Source organism: Podarcis melisellensis (assembly GCF_964234715.1).
Source record: "Podarcis melisellensis genome assembly, chromosome: 10".
In the NCBI taxonomy this organism is placed as follows: Eukaryota; Metazoa; Chordata; class Lepidosauria; order Squamata; family Lacertidae; genus Podarcis; species Podarcis melisellensis.
The window spans coordinates 7,641,802-7,655,298 of record NC_138542.1 but is presented as its reverse complement, the minus strand read 5'-3'; the positions used below and the strand labels follow the sequence as shown (position 1 = coordinate 7,655,298).

General features: G+C 43.6%; 1 protein-coding gene across 1 annotated transcript in view; it reads right to left on the bottom strand.

Moving 5' to 3' along the window:
* The window catches only part of CDHR3 (cadherin related family member 3), a 29,851-nt gene extending 23,059 nt beyond the window's left edge, over positions 1-6,792 (bottom strand). Inside the window, exons 1-3 of the mRNA XM_081929272.1 lie at positions 6,328-6,792; positions 4,441-4,640; positions 3,684-3,852 (exon numbers count right to left, since the gene is read on the bottom strand). Of these exons, the coding sequence (XP_081785398.1) occupies positions 3,684-3,852; positions 4,441-4,640; positions 6,328-6,403 (445 nt within the window). The 5' untranslated portion in view covers positions 6,404-6,792. The remainder of the gene's footprint in view (positions 1-3,683; positions 3,853-4,440; positions 4,641-6,327) is intronic.
* Between the last annotated feature and the right edge of the window lie 6,705 nt (positions 6,793-13,497).

The window sequence follows — 13,497 nt, the reverse complement described above, 5'->3', positions numbered from 1 at the left end:
TTATGAAGATATTATGCAAGCATATAGGTAAGTAGGCCTGAACACATTATGACTTGATGCCTATATAATACCCTGTGCATCTTTCAGGTGTAACACAATAAAGGGCTTTTAAAATGCTTGCAAAGCTTGCTGCTTCGTTTAAGAAGTCTGTTAAGCGTTTATGGAAATGCAGCTTTAAGATGCAGTGTAAAGGACACTGGATGTGAAGCTATACTCAAAAATTGCACCCTCCTTGCAGAGTTCATTCATGTGAAGGATCACTAACAGAACTGTTATGTACTGAAGTTCTCACCCTGGGCCAGCAGGGGGATACTGTAGATAGTTATGCAAATGAAGGATCGAAAGTGACGTTCAGTGATCGGCTAGTTAAAGAAAATGGTTACTGTTGCATTCTAGTGGAGCTCTATATAAGCAGGCTGACTGAGCTCCTCAGTTCAGTTCTGTTCCAGCTTACAAATAAAGAGCTGCTTTGGAAGAATCGCTGTGTCGTCTGATATGTTCGCCCACAACTTAACAAGAACCATCCTATCAGGGCCCAGATTTCAAGGGCTATCATGGTTGGGCAACTGGGGCTTAGAAGGGCCCATAATCACTACCCTTTCCACCTTGACCAGGGCTCCTGTGCAGTATTGCAGCTGCCGACCACCACACTGGGACCTCCTACTTGGTGCTGCGGCATACTGGGACCACTAGTCACCCATCTTCCTTGGACATATCCCTGGCTGGTAGCAGCACTCTGGAATGGGAGCTGATCCAACACACCTCTCTGATCTATGGTGACCAGCTGCAACCTTAGATAGCCTAAAATACAATGCTCTACATAGATTGCTCAAAATGCACTGCCTGATGAGTAAGATGGCAGGTGATGCCATAGAATGGCCAAGGGTCAGACTGGCTCCCATCTTCATGAGCTGCCGTCGTCCAGTGCCTACTGAGAAATGTAGGGGGGTGATTTGTGGAGGCAGCAGCACAGTACAATGGCAGTGGCACAACGGTGGGTGGCAGCAATGCAGGTCAGGTTGGCTCTGGCCCGGGACCAATCAGCAGTGCCATGCTTGAGGGTCCACCAATGTGTTTTTATGCTGGCCCTGAAGCCTATGCATGTTTACTCAGAAGTAAGCATTGGTTTATTGCACCTCCAGCTGAGAGAGAAAACAGATGTATGTAAGTGTAAAAGAAATTCTTGTACTATGTGCTCGCTCTTATATTTTCCAGTGTTCCAAATGTTACATAAATGCCACCAGTCTCTAGTAAGCATCAGCAGAACTGGAGGGAGGTTCTAACAAGAACATAACATTAAAAAACCTATTAATTTAAAGCATAGATCCTAGAGTCTAGGTTTGTAGAGTTGGAAGGGACCGTTGAGGATCATCTAGTCTGACCCCCTGCAATGCAGGAATATGTAGCGGGGATCGAACCTGCAGCCTTGGCATTATCAGCTCCATGCTCTAACCAACTGAGCAAATCACAATAGACTACTCTTGTGCCTGAAGTGCTCAGTGAAAGGATGTGGTCTGATGCATCTGCTTGATTCACTGTTCACACCTTACCTAACTTCCAGTCAAACTGTTGGCTTAATGCCGATGCTGGGCAAAACCATGTAGGCTGGATGTGTGGAGGAGGAGAAGGAAGAGGGAGATCTTACTTGCTCTCTCTTTCACTTTTTACATGGTCATTAGCAATGCAAAATAATTAATTTATTTACTGCTTAATGCAAAAAAAATAGACTTCTGAGCAGTTTGCAAGCATAAAAACCAATTACACAAACACTAAAATATAAATCTCCATAATTAAAATACAAAATAAAACATTTCCCTTAAAAGACTAAAATATAAACTTCCATAATTAAAATGTGCACTAAAACAATCCCATTAAAACAGCACAGCAATTAAAACAGAAGACTCAGGACAGACATCAAGGGAGTGCCAGATGGGGCTTCCCACATTTAAGCAGGGAGAGCATTCCTTAAGTTTGTACTGTATGCATATATTGTATGCTGTCTCTACCCAATGATTAATTCAGAGTAAGACCATACATGTAAATGTACACAGGCAGTAGTGGAGGAAGTTGCTTGGGCTACCGGAGTGGCAAACATGATGTGCACCCGGGGGCGGGGCGATCCACCCACGGGGACATGCTGATCCTCCTGGGGGTGCCAGCGCCCCCCATCAATCATGCAAATATGCCCGGTGTGCGGCGCTGGCCGCCGGGGATGCGAGCACTGCCTGTCGGGGGGTGCATCCCCGGTGGCCAGTGCCGCCCGCTGGGTGTATTTGCATGAACAGCAGGTGGATTTTCACAACGATCGGGAAAATCTGCTTGCCGAGGGTGTGAGCGCCGCCACACTGATCCGCCCGGGGGGGATTTAGTCACCCCCAGGCATGACACCCGGGGCAGACTGCACCCCCACCCCACCCCTTGCGACGCCGCTGTACACAGGTTCCGTACATACAGAGCTAATCTGTGGAAGCTGGAAGTGGGTACAGTTGGCATGACACCTCACCTGCTCCAAAAGTTCAAATTACATGGTTTTGGACTGTGTGAAAGCAGGTGAAAAACTCCCAATGTGGAGATGCCTTGCTTGCCTTCAGAGAGAAGTGCCCATTGTGTATTTCCTTGAACAGGACCAGCGCTACCATTAGGCAGAATGAAATGACCACCTCCAGCGGTGGCCCGTATTGTTTCACTGCCAGAGGCAAAACAGGAAGGTGCTGCCCTTCATTAACCACAAACCCTAACATTTGGGACCCCCCCCCAAACCTGTGCCAAAGTTTTGCAGTGAAAATCCCACATTTTAAAGCACCTCCCAAAAAAACCTAAGTAAATCATATTCAAAGCAAGGGGTATCACCCAAGAGCCCAACATTGTCTAATTCACTCCAAACCAGTGCCAAGGTTTGGCAATTATTTTGCAGCATTTTGCAGGTGGCTTCTGGTGAGATCTCATGAGAACTTGTGAGATCTCACTGGAAGAAGTCACTGGCGGGTGGCGGGTGCCCCATAGGATTCTGCCAATCAAGGTGGCTACTTCATGTGTGAGCTGGCCCTGACCACATCAAGCAGGCAATGCTGGGGGGCCAGCACTGTGAACCCACTGGCTGTTCCCCCTGAGCCTCTGACACCCCCTCTTTAGGAGGATAGAGCTGTGTGAGACGCATGGCCTGTTTGGACCCTGCCCCCAACTCTCTGCAACCTGGCGGCAGCCATCAGGTGTGCTATCCTGTTACCATCAGCATTGAAATAGCATTCAATTGCCAATCCAATCAGCTTCTGCACATAGAATGGAGAGATGGTGTTTTAAAATCATTATTTCATTTATATATCATCTTTCCTCCAAGGAACTCAAGGTGGCGTCCGTCGTCTCATGCAGCAAAATGCCTTGGGTCAGCAATGCGCATGAATCACTGCCTGCGAGTGTGCTCCCTTCCAATCACAAGGCAGATGCAAACCTAGTGGTGCCTTCAGACTGGGACTTTGGGGCAGATGTCCAAGGCCCCATTCAACAGAATGAAGAGGGGGGCCACCAGATCAGTGGAAACATTATGGGGGTGAAGGCAGGGCAGATCTTTTACTATTACAAGTCTAATAGTAATGTGTTTCAGGTGTAGGTGAAGTCTTCTTCCAGTGGACCTGAGCTATCAGTAGTGTAGTAAGCACTCTTTTTATTTCAAGCAAATGACTTACTTTGATATTTCAGATTGCCAAGAAACATTGGAGGTTCAGGTATATCAAGCACTTGGATTGTCAGTATTTCTAGGTCATTTGCCCCAGCTTCGTCATAAGCAAGGATCTGTAATTCAAATCGATGTGGCATAGCTTCATAATCTGGAACAGGGTCTCCAGTGGTAACAACCTAAAATAAAAACGAGTAATTATTAGCAAACATTGGGTTAGACCCAGAATAAGTGAGTTGCAATTAGTTCCTAATGAAATTGATGGTACTCATGTTAATTATTATTTGATATAAAAATGGAAAATGTAATGCTGGTGGTCAACAAAAGAGGTTTAAAGACTCTCTCAAGGCAAATCTAAAAAAATGTAGTATAAACACCGACAACTGGGAAACACTGGCCTGCGAGCGCTCCAGTTGGAGAACAGCCTTTACCAAAGGTGTCGTGGGCTTTGAAGACAATCAAACTCAGGGCAAAAGGGAGAAACATGCTAAGAGGAAGGCATGCTTGGCAAATCCACACCGTGATAAGCTCCCGTCCAGAAACCCCATTGTGAAAACCCCAGAAATTCCCCATTGTGGAAGGACGTGTGGATCCAGAATTGGCCTCCACTGTTAAAACCGTGTATAGGGAAGACAATCTTACTCGGCTATGAGTGATCACCAAAGAAGAAGATTATTATTAAAGGAAAAAAAGTTATTGATGTTATAACAGTATCTTCCACCACCAGAATCTGACGGGCAAGATTTTGAGACTAAGCAAATATTTACCTGGTACAGAATTGTAGATCTAGGGTTGATAGCAAAAGCTTGTGTGAGTGGGTTTGAGTTTATTATTTTAGGATATCCGATTGCCACTGAAACATTTGGGGTTAAATCAACACCGAAAGTATACACCACAGTACCAGCTGGAGAATTTTCTGTTACATTGGCTGTATCAGGTAAGCCAGAAAAACTCAGTGTTCTTCCCCCTGCAGATTACAGAGAAATAAGGCATATATTGTTCAGAAATATTATTTTTAAGTGCAGACTGGTCGACAACGTACACTTTGTCTTAACAGTATCTTCCCATGAAATAGAAACCACTTTGCTTTCTAACTATATCCATCTGTCTACCTTAAGCTTTATGACTGCAAAAACATTAACCCATTCATAGCACAAAAAATGTAGTTTTTCTCAATGCAGTATCATTCATGCTTATGTTTAATATGCTGCTTTCAATCCATATAGATTCTAGATCCTGCTGTCCACAAAAGTGGACATGGTTATTTGATGTGCCTTTGAAAACCATTCCCTTGATTAGGTTACCCACATATTTTCCTCCCTGGAGATGTCCCAGGTGAGTGAAGTGGTGCTTGTGATCTTGGTATATGCCCACCTACAATATCACTGTGCAGGTGTGGACACACACACACACACACACACACACATTGCTGGGACTGCCTACATCTGTTTTCAAATGCACACATCGTTGGGTAACACAGAATCAATCTACAATGAGCTTTTATTTTTGGAATCTGTGAAACCAGTTTATCAATAAGTGCTTTTCAGGGGCAAAAAATATGCAACAGATCTAAATTATATGTGTACATATGCAACAGATCTAAATTATATGTGTACTACATAGGGCAGTAAAAATACTCAGTCTCCATTGATTCTAAAATAAAATGTTGTTGTGTGCAACCTAAATGCTGCATCTGGTCAAACGGCCTTTCTAAATAATCTATATCAAACAGCTAATATAATTATAGCAGCAATAAAATCAATATCAACAGCAAATAGAGGGGAAACCATGCAATCAATCCCCATGTAAAAGGAAGTAAGTCAGTTAGTCATCCCCAAATATTTTTTTAAAAAAGAAATTCTTTACTAACATTTAAAACACACACACATACACACACGAGAGAGAGAGAGAGAGAGAGAGAGAGAGAGAGAGAGAGAGGGAGGGAGAGGTATGAAGTACCGTACTTCTCACATTCATTTCCCTCTAGTCTGCAGTCAACACTGAGCTGCATTGATCTCACACCCCACATCCTATAACAAGGTCATTCCCAGTATACAATCCATCCGTCTTTACTTCCCATGTTTGCAATTGTGCACTATAAGTCCATAGCAAAACCACTAGGAAGTGACTGTCTAGTTCAGGATGGGCAGAAGCTGGATTGCGGCCCTTAGTGTGCCACCGACAAATTTATGGTAAATCACCTAGCACCTGCTGATGTACTTTCAGAGAACACTGGCTGTGGTGGGCCTTGACCTGATTCAAAAAGGCACTGTCTTATGTTCTTAAGCAATAATATGAAGCAAAAATATTTTTTTACGCTGATTGGTTATAGCTTAATTCAAGAAGTGGTCTGCAAGATCTAGCCATTCCGTCTGTGGCTTCACTTCCTTGCCTGTCCCAGGGAAAGCAATTAGACTTGAAAACAGCCTCCCAATTGAGGGAAGGGTCACAGTTAGGGAAGAGAGAGTGAACCCCATCAATTAAGCCTTAACTGTTAAAAAAATATTTAGCACTTTCCCTTTCATAGAAGAAAATCAAAGAGAGACCCTGAAAAACTGGGCTTTGGTCTACTGATTACCAGAATATTAAAGATTTACTGAGAACAATCAAAATAGTGTTCCATATTTAATCTAGGAATAAAATCATGTCCTTACCATATATTTCTCCTAACAAAAGAAGGAGGCAAAAGCACAGCATGTCCCGAGTCTTTCTTTGAATGTGGCCATCCATGATCAAACTGAGATATCTTCCTCCTAGCCTACTTCAATCTCATTGCTCAATTTCTTCCTTATCATGAAGTGACAAATCAAACAAAGATTCTGCTGTAGCTAGGAGAGTTTCTAAAACATCAGTCTGTTTACCATCTTGTGAATGGCTCACTGATAACAATCCATCACAACGTTAGTGATCCTCATAGAGTAGTAATGAAAGGAGGAGGGCAGAAGATTTTAGAAAGTTGACAGGTAGCCAGAATTGATTATCTGAATGGCCTTTTTTTCAATCTTAAACCACATGGAGAAATTCACATGGCAAAAACTGGGAATGTAAGATATGGTTCTACTAAAACAGGCTTACAGAATCACTTTTATTTATACTTATCATTATTATAGCTTTTAAAAAGACATTTGATGGTTCTTATAAGCAGTATTTAATGCCAACAGGATAAATAAAATCTATAATATTAATTTGGGGTATTGGAATGTTGGGTAATCTCAATGCTGAGTTTTGTACTGCTGGTGGCAATGGTTTAAAATCAAATTGGCATGGGCAAGTGTAATAAATAAGAGAATTTATTGGGGGGGGGTTGTATATTTTATACCACTGTATCTATTTCTTCTCTTTCTAGGGTATATGAAGGATCTCATGGATGAAGAGAGTGCTTTTGAAAAAAAGAGTGGTAGAATAGATCCCCCAAAACAGACAAACATACAAACATACAAATATTTGTATTCCACCTTTCCACAGTTCAAACCATGCTCAAGGTGGCTGACAACATGAAAAAATGCATGCAGTTCTTTAGGTAAAGGTAAAGGTACCCCTGCCTGTACGGGCCAGTCGTGTCCGACTCTAGGGTTGCGTGCTCATCTCGCTCTAGAGGCCGTGAGCCGGCACCGTCCGAAGACACTTCCGGGTCACGTGGCCAGCGTGACAAAGCTGCAGCTGGCGACCCAGCGCCAGCACAGCACACGGAAATGCCGTTTACCTTCCCACTATAACGGGGTACCTATTTATCTACTTGCACTTAAGAGTGCTTTCGAACTGCTGGGTGGGCAGGAGCTGGGACCGAACGACGGGAGCTCACCCCGCCGCAGGGATTCGAACCGCCAACCATACGATCAAGTCCTAGGCACTGAGGTTTTACCCACAGTGCCACCTGCGTCCCTACCCACCAGCATCCCTACAGTTCTTTACTGCATGTTTTATTTCATAATTTAAAGTAATGGATGTATTTTTTCCCCTATTTAAACGGTTATACAAATACAGCCTAACCATGGTTCACTTAATGCCTCTTATCAGTGGTATTAGGCAAGAACCTCAGTGCTTTACAGTGTAGGCAGTGGATGGGAAGAGTATTCTAATAGTTCACAGGTCTCATTTACAAGGCTTCCGATAAAGAATGCTTGGAACTGAGGTTTACTGAAGGTGCTGGGAATAGTAGCTGTTACCAGTAAACTACACTTGCCTCATACCAATCCAGATCAGTGGTCCATCTAGTGCAGTGTTGTTGTTGTTGTTGTTTCCTCATAGGACTAAATCTGAATGATCAAGTATAGGTATAGCTTAATTTTAGAACATACAATTTAGAATCTAGATATCTTCTGTTCCTCAAGATTTCCCCCCATTCTCGCAACTCTTTCCATATTCTTTGTTGAATCTTAATTCTAGGCTTGGGCTAGTGTTATGTACTGAGTTGAATAGGATCCAAACTGCAGCAGTCTGGTCCTAGAACAATAGTCTCCAAAAGGCAGCAGGATTCAGAATGCAGCAGTCTGATTGGTCCTAGAACAATGCAGCAGTATGATTGGTTAGCAGGAACCACCCAATCATGCTCCGGATAGAAGTGAATCCACAACCTGATTGGCTTACAGTAGAATTCCGGAATTAGCCAATCATGTGCAGCCCATTGTGTAAATAATGTATATAAAGCAGATACTTTGAGGGGACTTTCATTCATTCCTCCTCACCACTATGAGCTGAATAAAGAGCATGAAATCACTTTGCGACTCCGAGTATATTTCAGCTAGATTGTAGGACTTGAATATAAGGCAGGATCCAACCAGAGAATTTGAAAAGAGGCCGTAGGCGCAGCTAGACATGCCCTGTAGAAAGGTCAAACGAAGAACTCCAGGGATAGAGCTCTTGGCTTCTTTTCCTAAATGTGAACTTAGAAAATCATGCTGCCTTTAAATTTCCACATGTCTATCTCAGCGCTTCTTCATGGATGAATAAATTTAATAGAGGTAAGTCTTCGCACTATTCACAGAAGGGTTAATTTTTATTACATTCTTGATCAAACATGACAGTCCAAATTAACCCAGCATATAGCAGGTAACAAGACTTGGTGTTTGTTCTGACCCTGCTGTTCTTTAAATTTAACAGATGTGTAATCTCTCTTCCTCTCCCCACCAGAACAGACAGTGAAAGGGGAAGCAGCAAAATTGGACATCAGAACTCACTGTGCAGAATTCTCCCCGACACATGGACCTGATCTGTGCCCTGAGAAGAGATTTATGCTGTGAGCAATTAGATCTGGATTTATCTTGACATACAAGAAAGGCAACTAAACTATTTGGCAGGCTGCAGTACTTACAGTTTATTTACTGACTCGTTTACATACTGCTGTATAATTGCTCAGCCTCCTGAGCTGATGAGATTGGCAAATACACAAATGTCTATTTGAAGTAGCAAATGGCACAAAGGAAACAGAGTTGCTTAAATAGGTTTACAGAAACTGTGAGGTTTCTATGTACAGAAACTCATGCCTAAGTTTTTCAATGATGTTCTGTTCCCACAAGGAAATAAAATAAAAGCTTGGTCTGACAGTAGAAGTGTTGAACAGCATTGTAGCACAGCTGGATTTTTAAATGATGATGATGAAGAAGAAAACAACTTTACAGTGGCAGCAGAGATCTGGTTCCCAGAATGTGTTATCTCTTCATTCTTTGGAAAGGAACAGTTTTCCTGCTTTATTAAGTGGGTTTCCTCCACACATGATCTGAACCCATGTCTACTAAGAAGTAAGTTCTTACTCCCAGGTAAATGGGGTCAGGATTGCAGCCTATATTTTTTCACTCCCTGCAAATAAGATTTCATCAGAGGTTTTATAATGGATAAAATGTTGCTAGAATAACAATCAAAAATTATCTCCAGTATTCCAGGTAAATAATTACACTATGATGTAGAGTAATTACACTACTCTATGATGTAGGGAAGGGTCCCAGGTGGCGCTGTGGGTTAAAGCCTCAGCGCCTAGGACTTGCTGATCGAAAGGTCGGCGGTTCGAATCCCTGCTGCGGGGTGCGCTCCCGCTGCTCGGTCCCAGCGCCTGCCAACCTAGCAGTTCGAAAGCACCTCCGGGTGCAAGTAGATAAATAGGGACCGCTTACCAGCGGGAAGGTAAACGGCGTTTCCGTGTGTGGCTCTGGCTCGCCAGAGCAGCGATGTCACACTGGCCATGTGACCCGGAAGTGTCTCCGGACAGCGCTGGCCCCTGGACTCTTAAGTGAGATGGGCGCACAACCCCAGAGTCTGTCAAGACTGGCCCGTACGGGCAGGGGTACCTTTACCTTTACCTATGATGTAGGGATGCGGGTAGCGCTGTGGGTAAAAGCCTCAGCGCCTAGGACTTGCCGATCGAAAGGTCGGTGGTTCGAATCCCCGCGGCGGGGTGCGCTCCTGTCGCTCGGTCCCAGCACCTGCCAACCTAGCAGTTCGAAAGCACCTCCGGGTGCAAGTAGATAAATAGGGACCGCTTACTGGCGGGAAGGTAAACGGCGTTTCTGTGTGCTGCTCTGGTGTCGGTTCGCCAGAGCAGCTTCGTCACGCTGGCCACGTGACCCGGAAGTGTCTGTGGACAGCGCTGGCTCCCAGCCTCTAGAGTGAGATGGGCGCACAACACTAGAGTCCGTCAAGACTGGCCCGTACGGGCAGGGGTACCTTTACCTATGATGTATGAAAGGGATGTGGGTGGCGCTGTGGGTTAAACCACAGCGCCTAGGACTTGCCGATCAGAAGGTCGGCGGTTCGAATCCCCGCGACGGAGTGAGCTCCCATTGCTCGGTCCCTGCTCCTGCCAACCTAGCAGTTCGAAAGCACGTCAAAGTGCAATAGATAAATAGGTACTGCTCCGGCGGCAAAGTAAACGGCATTTCCATGCGCTGCTCTGGTTCGCCAGAAGTGGCTTAGTCATGCTGGCCACATGACCCAGAAGCTGTACGCCGGTTCCCTCGACCAAGAAAGCGAGATGAGCGTCGCAACCCCAGAGTCGTCCCGACTGGACCTAATAGTCAGGGGTCCCTTTACCTTTACCTTATGATGTATGAGATTTTGGCAAATGATGAAGGTGCACTTCCTTTACCTTGGCCTTCGACACCTGAAATGTGTGTTTTCAGAGCCCACCCTATTCTTGTGAATGTAACAATGTAAGTATTTTTATTCTTAATTTTAACATTGTTGTAACCCACTCTGAAATCTGCTCATGAAGAATGGGTAATAATAATAATAATAATAATAATAATATGCATTTTGTGCATAATTTTTAAAATCTCAAACTGATGTGGGATATGATGCAAACATAAGCTTGGGAAAATGAGGATCTTAGAGAAACTGACGGGTTCTTCTATCCCTTGTTGTAAATCAGATTCAGCATGCTACTGACCAGCTGTTGAGGAACAAGACCAGGAGAACTTGATATTTGATCTGATTCACCAGAGCTCTTTTTATGTGTGACTTGATAACTGAGGAATGAGCCTTTGGAAAGTGGCAGCATCAAGCCACTGCCAGATGCAGATGGAAAAGTATCTCAGGAACATAAGCCAATGGATGGACAGAGCAGAAGAGAGCTGGTTGACCAGATTCACTAATAGCACAATGTTGCTTCTGATGGTTCTTGCTTGCTTGGGTAAGAAAGAAAGGGGTCAAGTCTTATACACAGCAATGGGACATTTTCCAGTCTCCATTGCACCACTTCTCTGCTTAATCTCCATTTTCTAGAAGATCTGTGCAAGGGTTGAGAGAATGAATCTGTGCTCTTCATGGGGCTGAAGGAGCAGGAAAACTAAGACTGAAGCTACCAGTTGACAAAGTGGGGTGTAGACTGGGATCAGCAAGACCCTCCCTCTGTTTTACTTGGAAGCAACTAGAGCACTTTGTTTATAGTCCTATTTTAATCTTCCACCTTCAGGAGGTTGCCATGACATGTCTGAAAGACGTCCCTGCCTTCTTCTTCATCACTTTATGGCTTTGTAGCATGCTCTCAAAATATTTACTGAATGATTAATTCTAACAGTAAGTGCTGCTATGGCATTGTAGAAGTGTTTGTGATCTCTCAGCCTGCCCTGTAGTAGCACTTGCACAAAAATTCCATCCGACAGGCACATGTCCTTTACTAAATCACCACTGCTTTCCTGAAGCAGTTTCAATATTTACCTAGAGATGGAGCAAGCTACTGTTACTCAGGATTATTGAGCAAAACTGAGAGTCAATAATCTCTTCCCACTATGCAAATCTGTTCCAAGAAAAATGCATAGTAAATTCAAGAAAGAAAAGTGGAAATACATTATAGCAAATACAACAGAACTGGAAATCTCTGTGTCTAAACGACATTTTGTAAATCAATCTGTGCTACACATATTGCCAAACTGAATAAATACACTTTGACACAAGAAGGTGTCAAGCCTTCCCAGTAACAGAAGTATGGATATAGTATTGTATTTAGAGAAGGACAAAGAGACTCAAGTTCAAACCCCTCAAAGGTTGACTTAGCTGGGGTTTGGGGGGTATGTTGGGGTGGGTATTAATTTTGGAATGATTGAGAAACTCAACTAAATGGGGCACACTCTATTAACTTGTCATTTCTTCTGAAATGAATGAGTAATAAATGTTATGAATGGGCACTGGTTTTAGTATATGTGTGACTGTCACTTTCTATCCTTGTCCCCAATGTAAATGGTTCTTCCTCCCTTGTTCCTCATGTAGATCTTCACTCACTCCTTCTTCCCTGGTGGGGTAGCACCGTTTTGTGGTTCACCACAGGTGCTAAACTGCTTTGTGCTGGCCATGGTGAGGTCCATGCTATTTCTGACACAAACATTATTTTTGTATAGGAACCGTGTGTGTCTGTGTGTGTGTGTGTGTGTGTGTGTGTAGAGGATTGGCCCCACAACTGTAGAATATAAACATTAATCCTCTGTCAAACTGCCAAAGAGAGAAAGTCTAGTTAGGGCACAAATTTACGCTGAAGCTCCATTAAACAAAATGGGTATTTGTTGCTTTAAACACACAGCTCTTTCATAGAAAAACTGAAGTGAGACACTATCATACCTTCAAAAAATAAGATACTTGCACAAATAGAGAAAGTGACATTTTTGTGACCATTGGGCTCTGAAACATATTTATAAGCAAGTGGTGGGCTTTTGAATAAACATGCTTAGGACCATGCCTTGTGTTGTTTTGCACATGTTTTTCATTTTCCCTTATTATTACTAAGAATCCCTGAAGGGAAACTGCAGGAATCCAATTCTTAACCTGATTATGAAAAAAAGTGGGGGATCACCATTGAGGGATTCCATGATAGATAGATTCCATGACGTGATAGATTCCATGGGGTCATCCACACAGCACGTGAAAATCCGTTTTCTATTTTCAAATTGTCCTCTGCTGACCTCTGCAGGTCTGCCGTACCTGATCATTTTGTACACAAATAACAAAACCAGGGCTGTGCATCTCTGCCACACAACTCTAGAGAAAACTAGAACTAGGTTGCCTTGTTGTTGTTGTTTAGTTGTTTAGTCGTGTCCAACTCTTCATGACCCCATAGACCAGAGCACGCCAGGGACCCCTGTCTTCCACTGCCTCCCGCAGTTTGGTCAAACTCATGTTTGTAGCTTCAAGAACACTGTCCAACCATCTTGTCTTCTGTTGTCCCTTTCTCCTTGTGCCCTCCATCTTTCCCAACATCAGGGTCTTTTCCAGGGAGTCTTCTCTTCTCATGATGTGGCCAAAGTATTGGAGCCTCAGCTTCAGGATCTGTGCTTCCAGTGAGCACTTGGGGCTTATTGCCTTAAGAATGGAGAGGTTTGATCTTCTTGCAGTCCATGGGACTC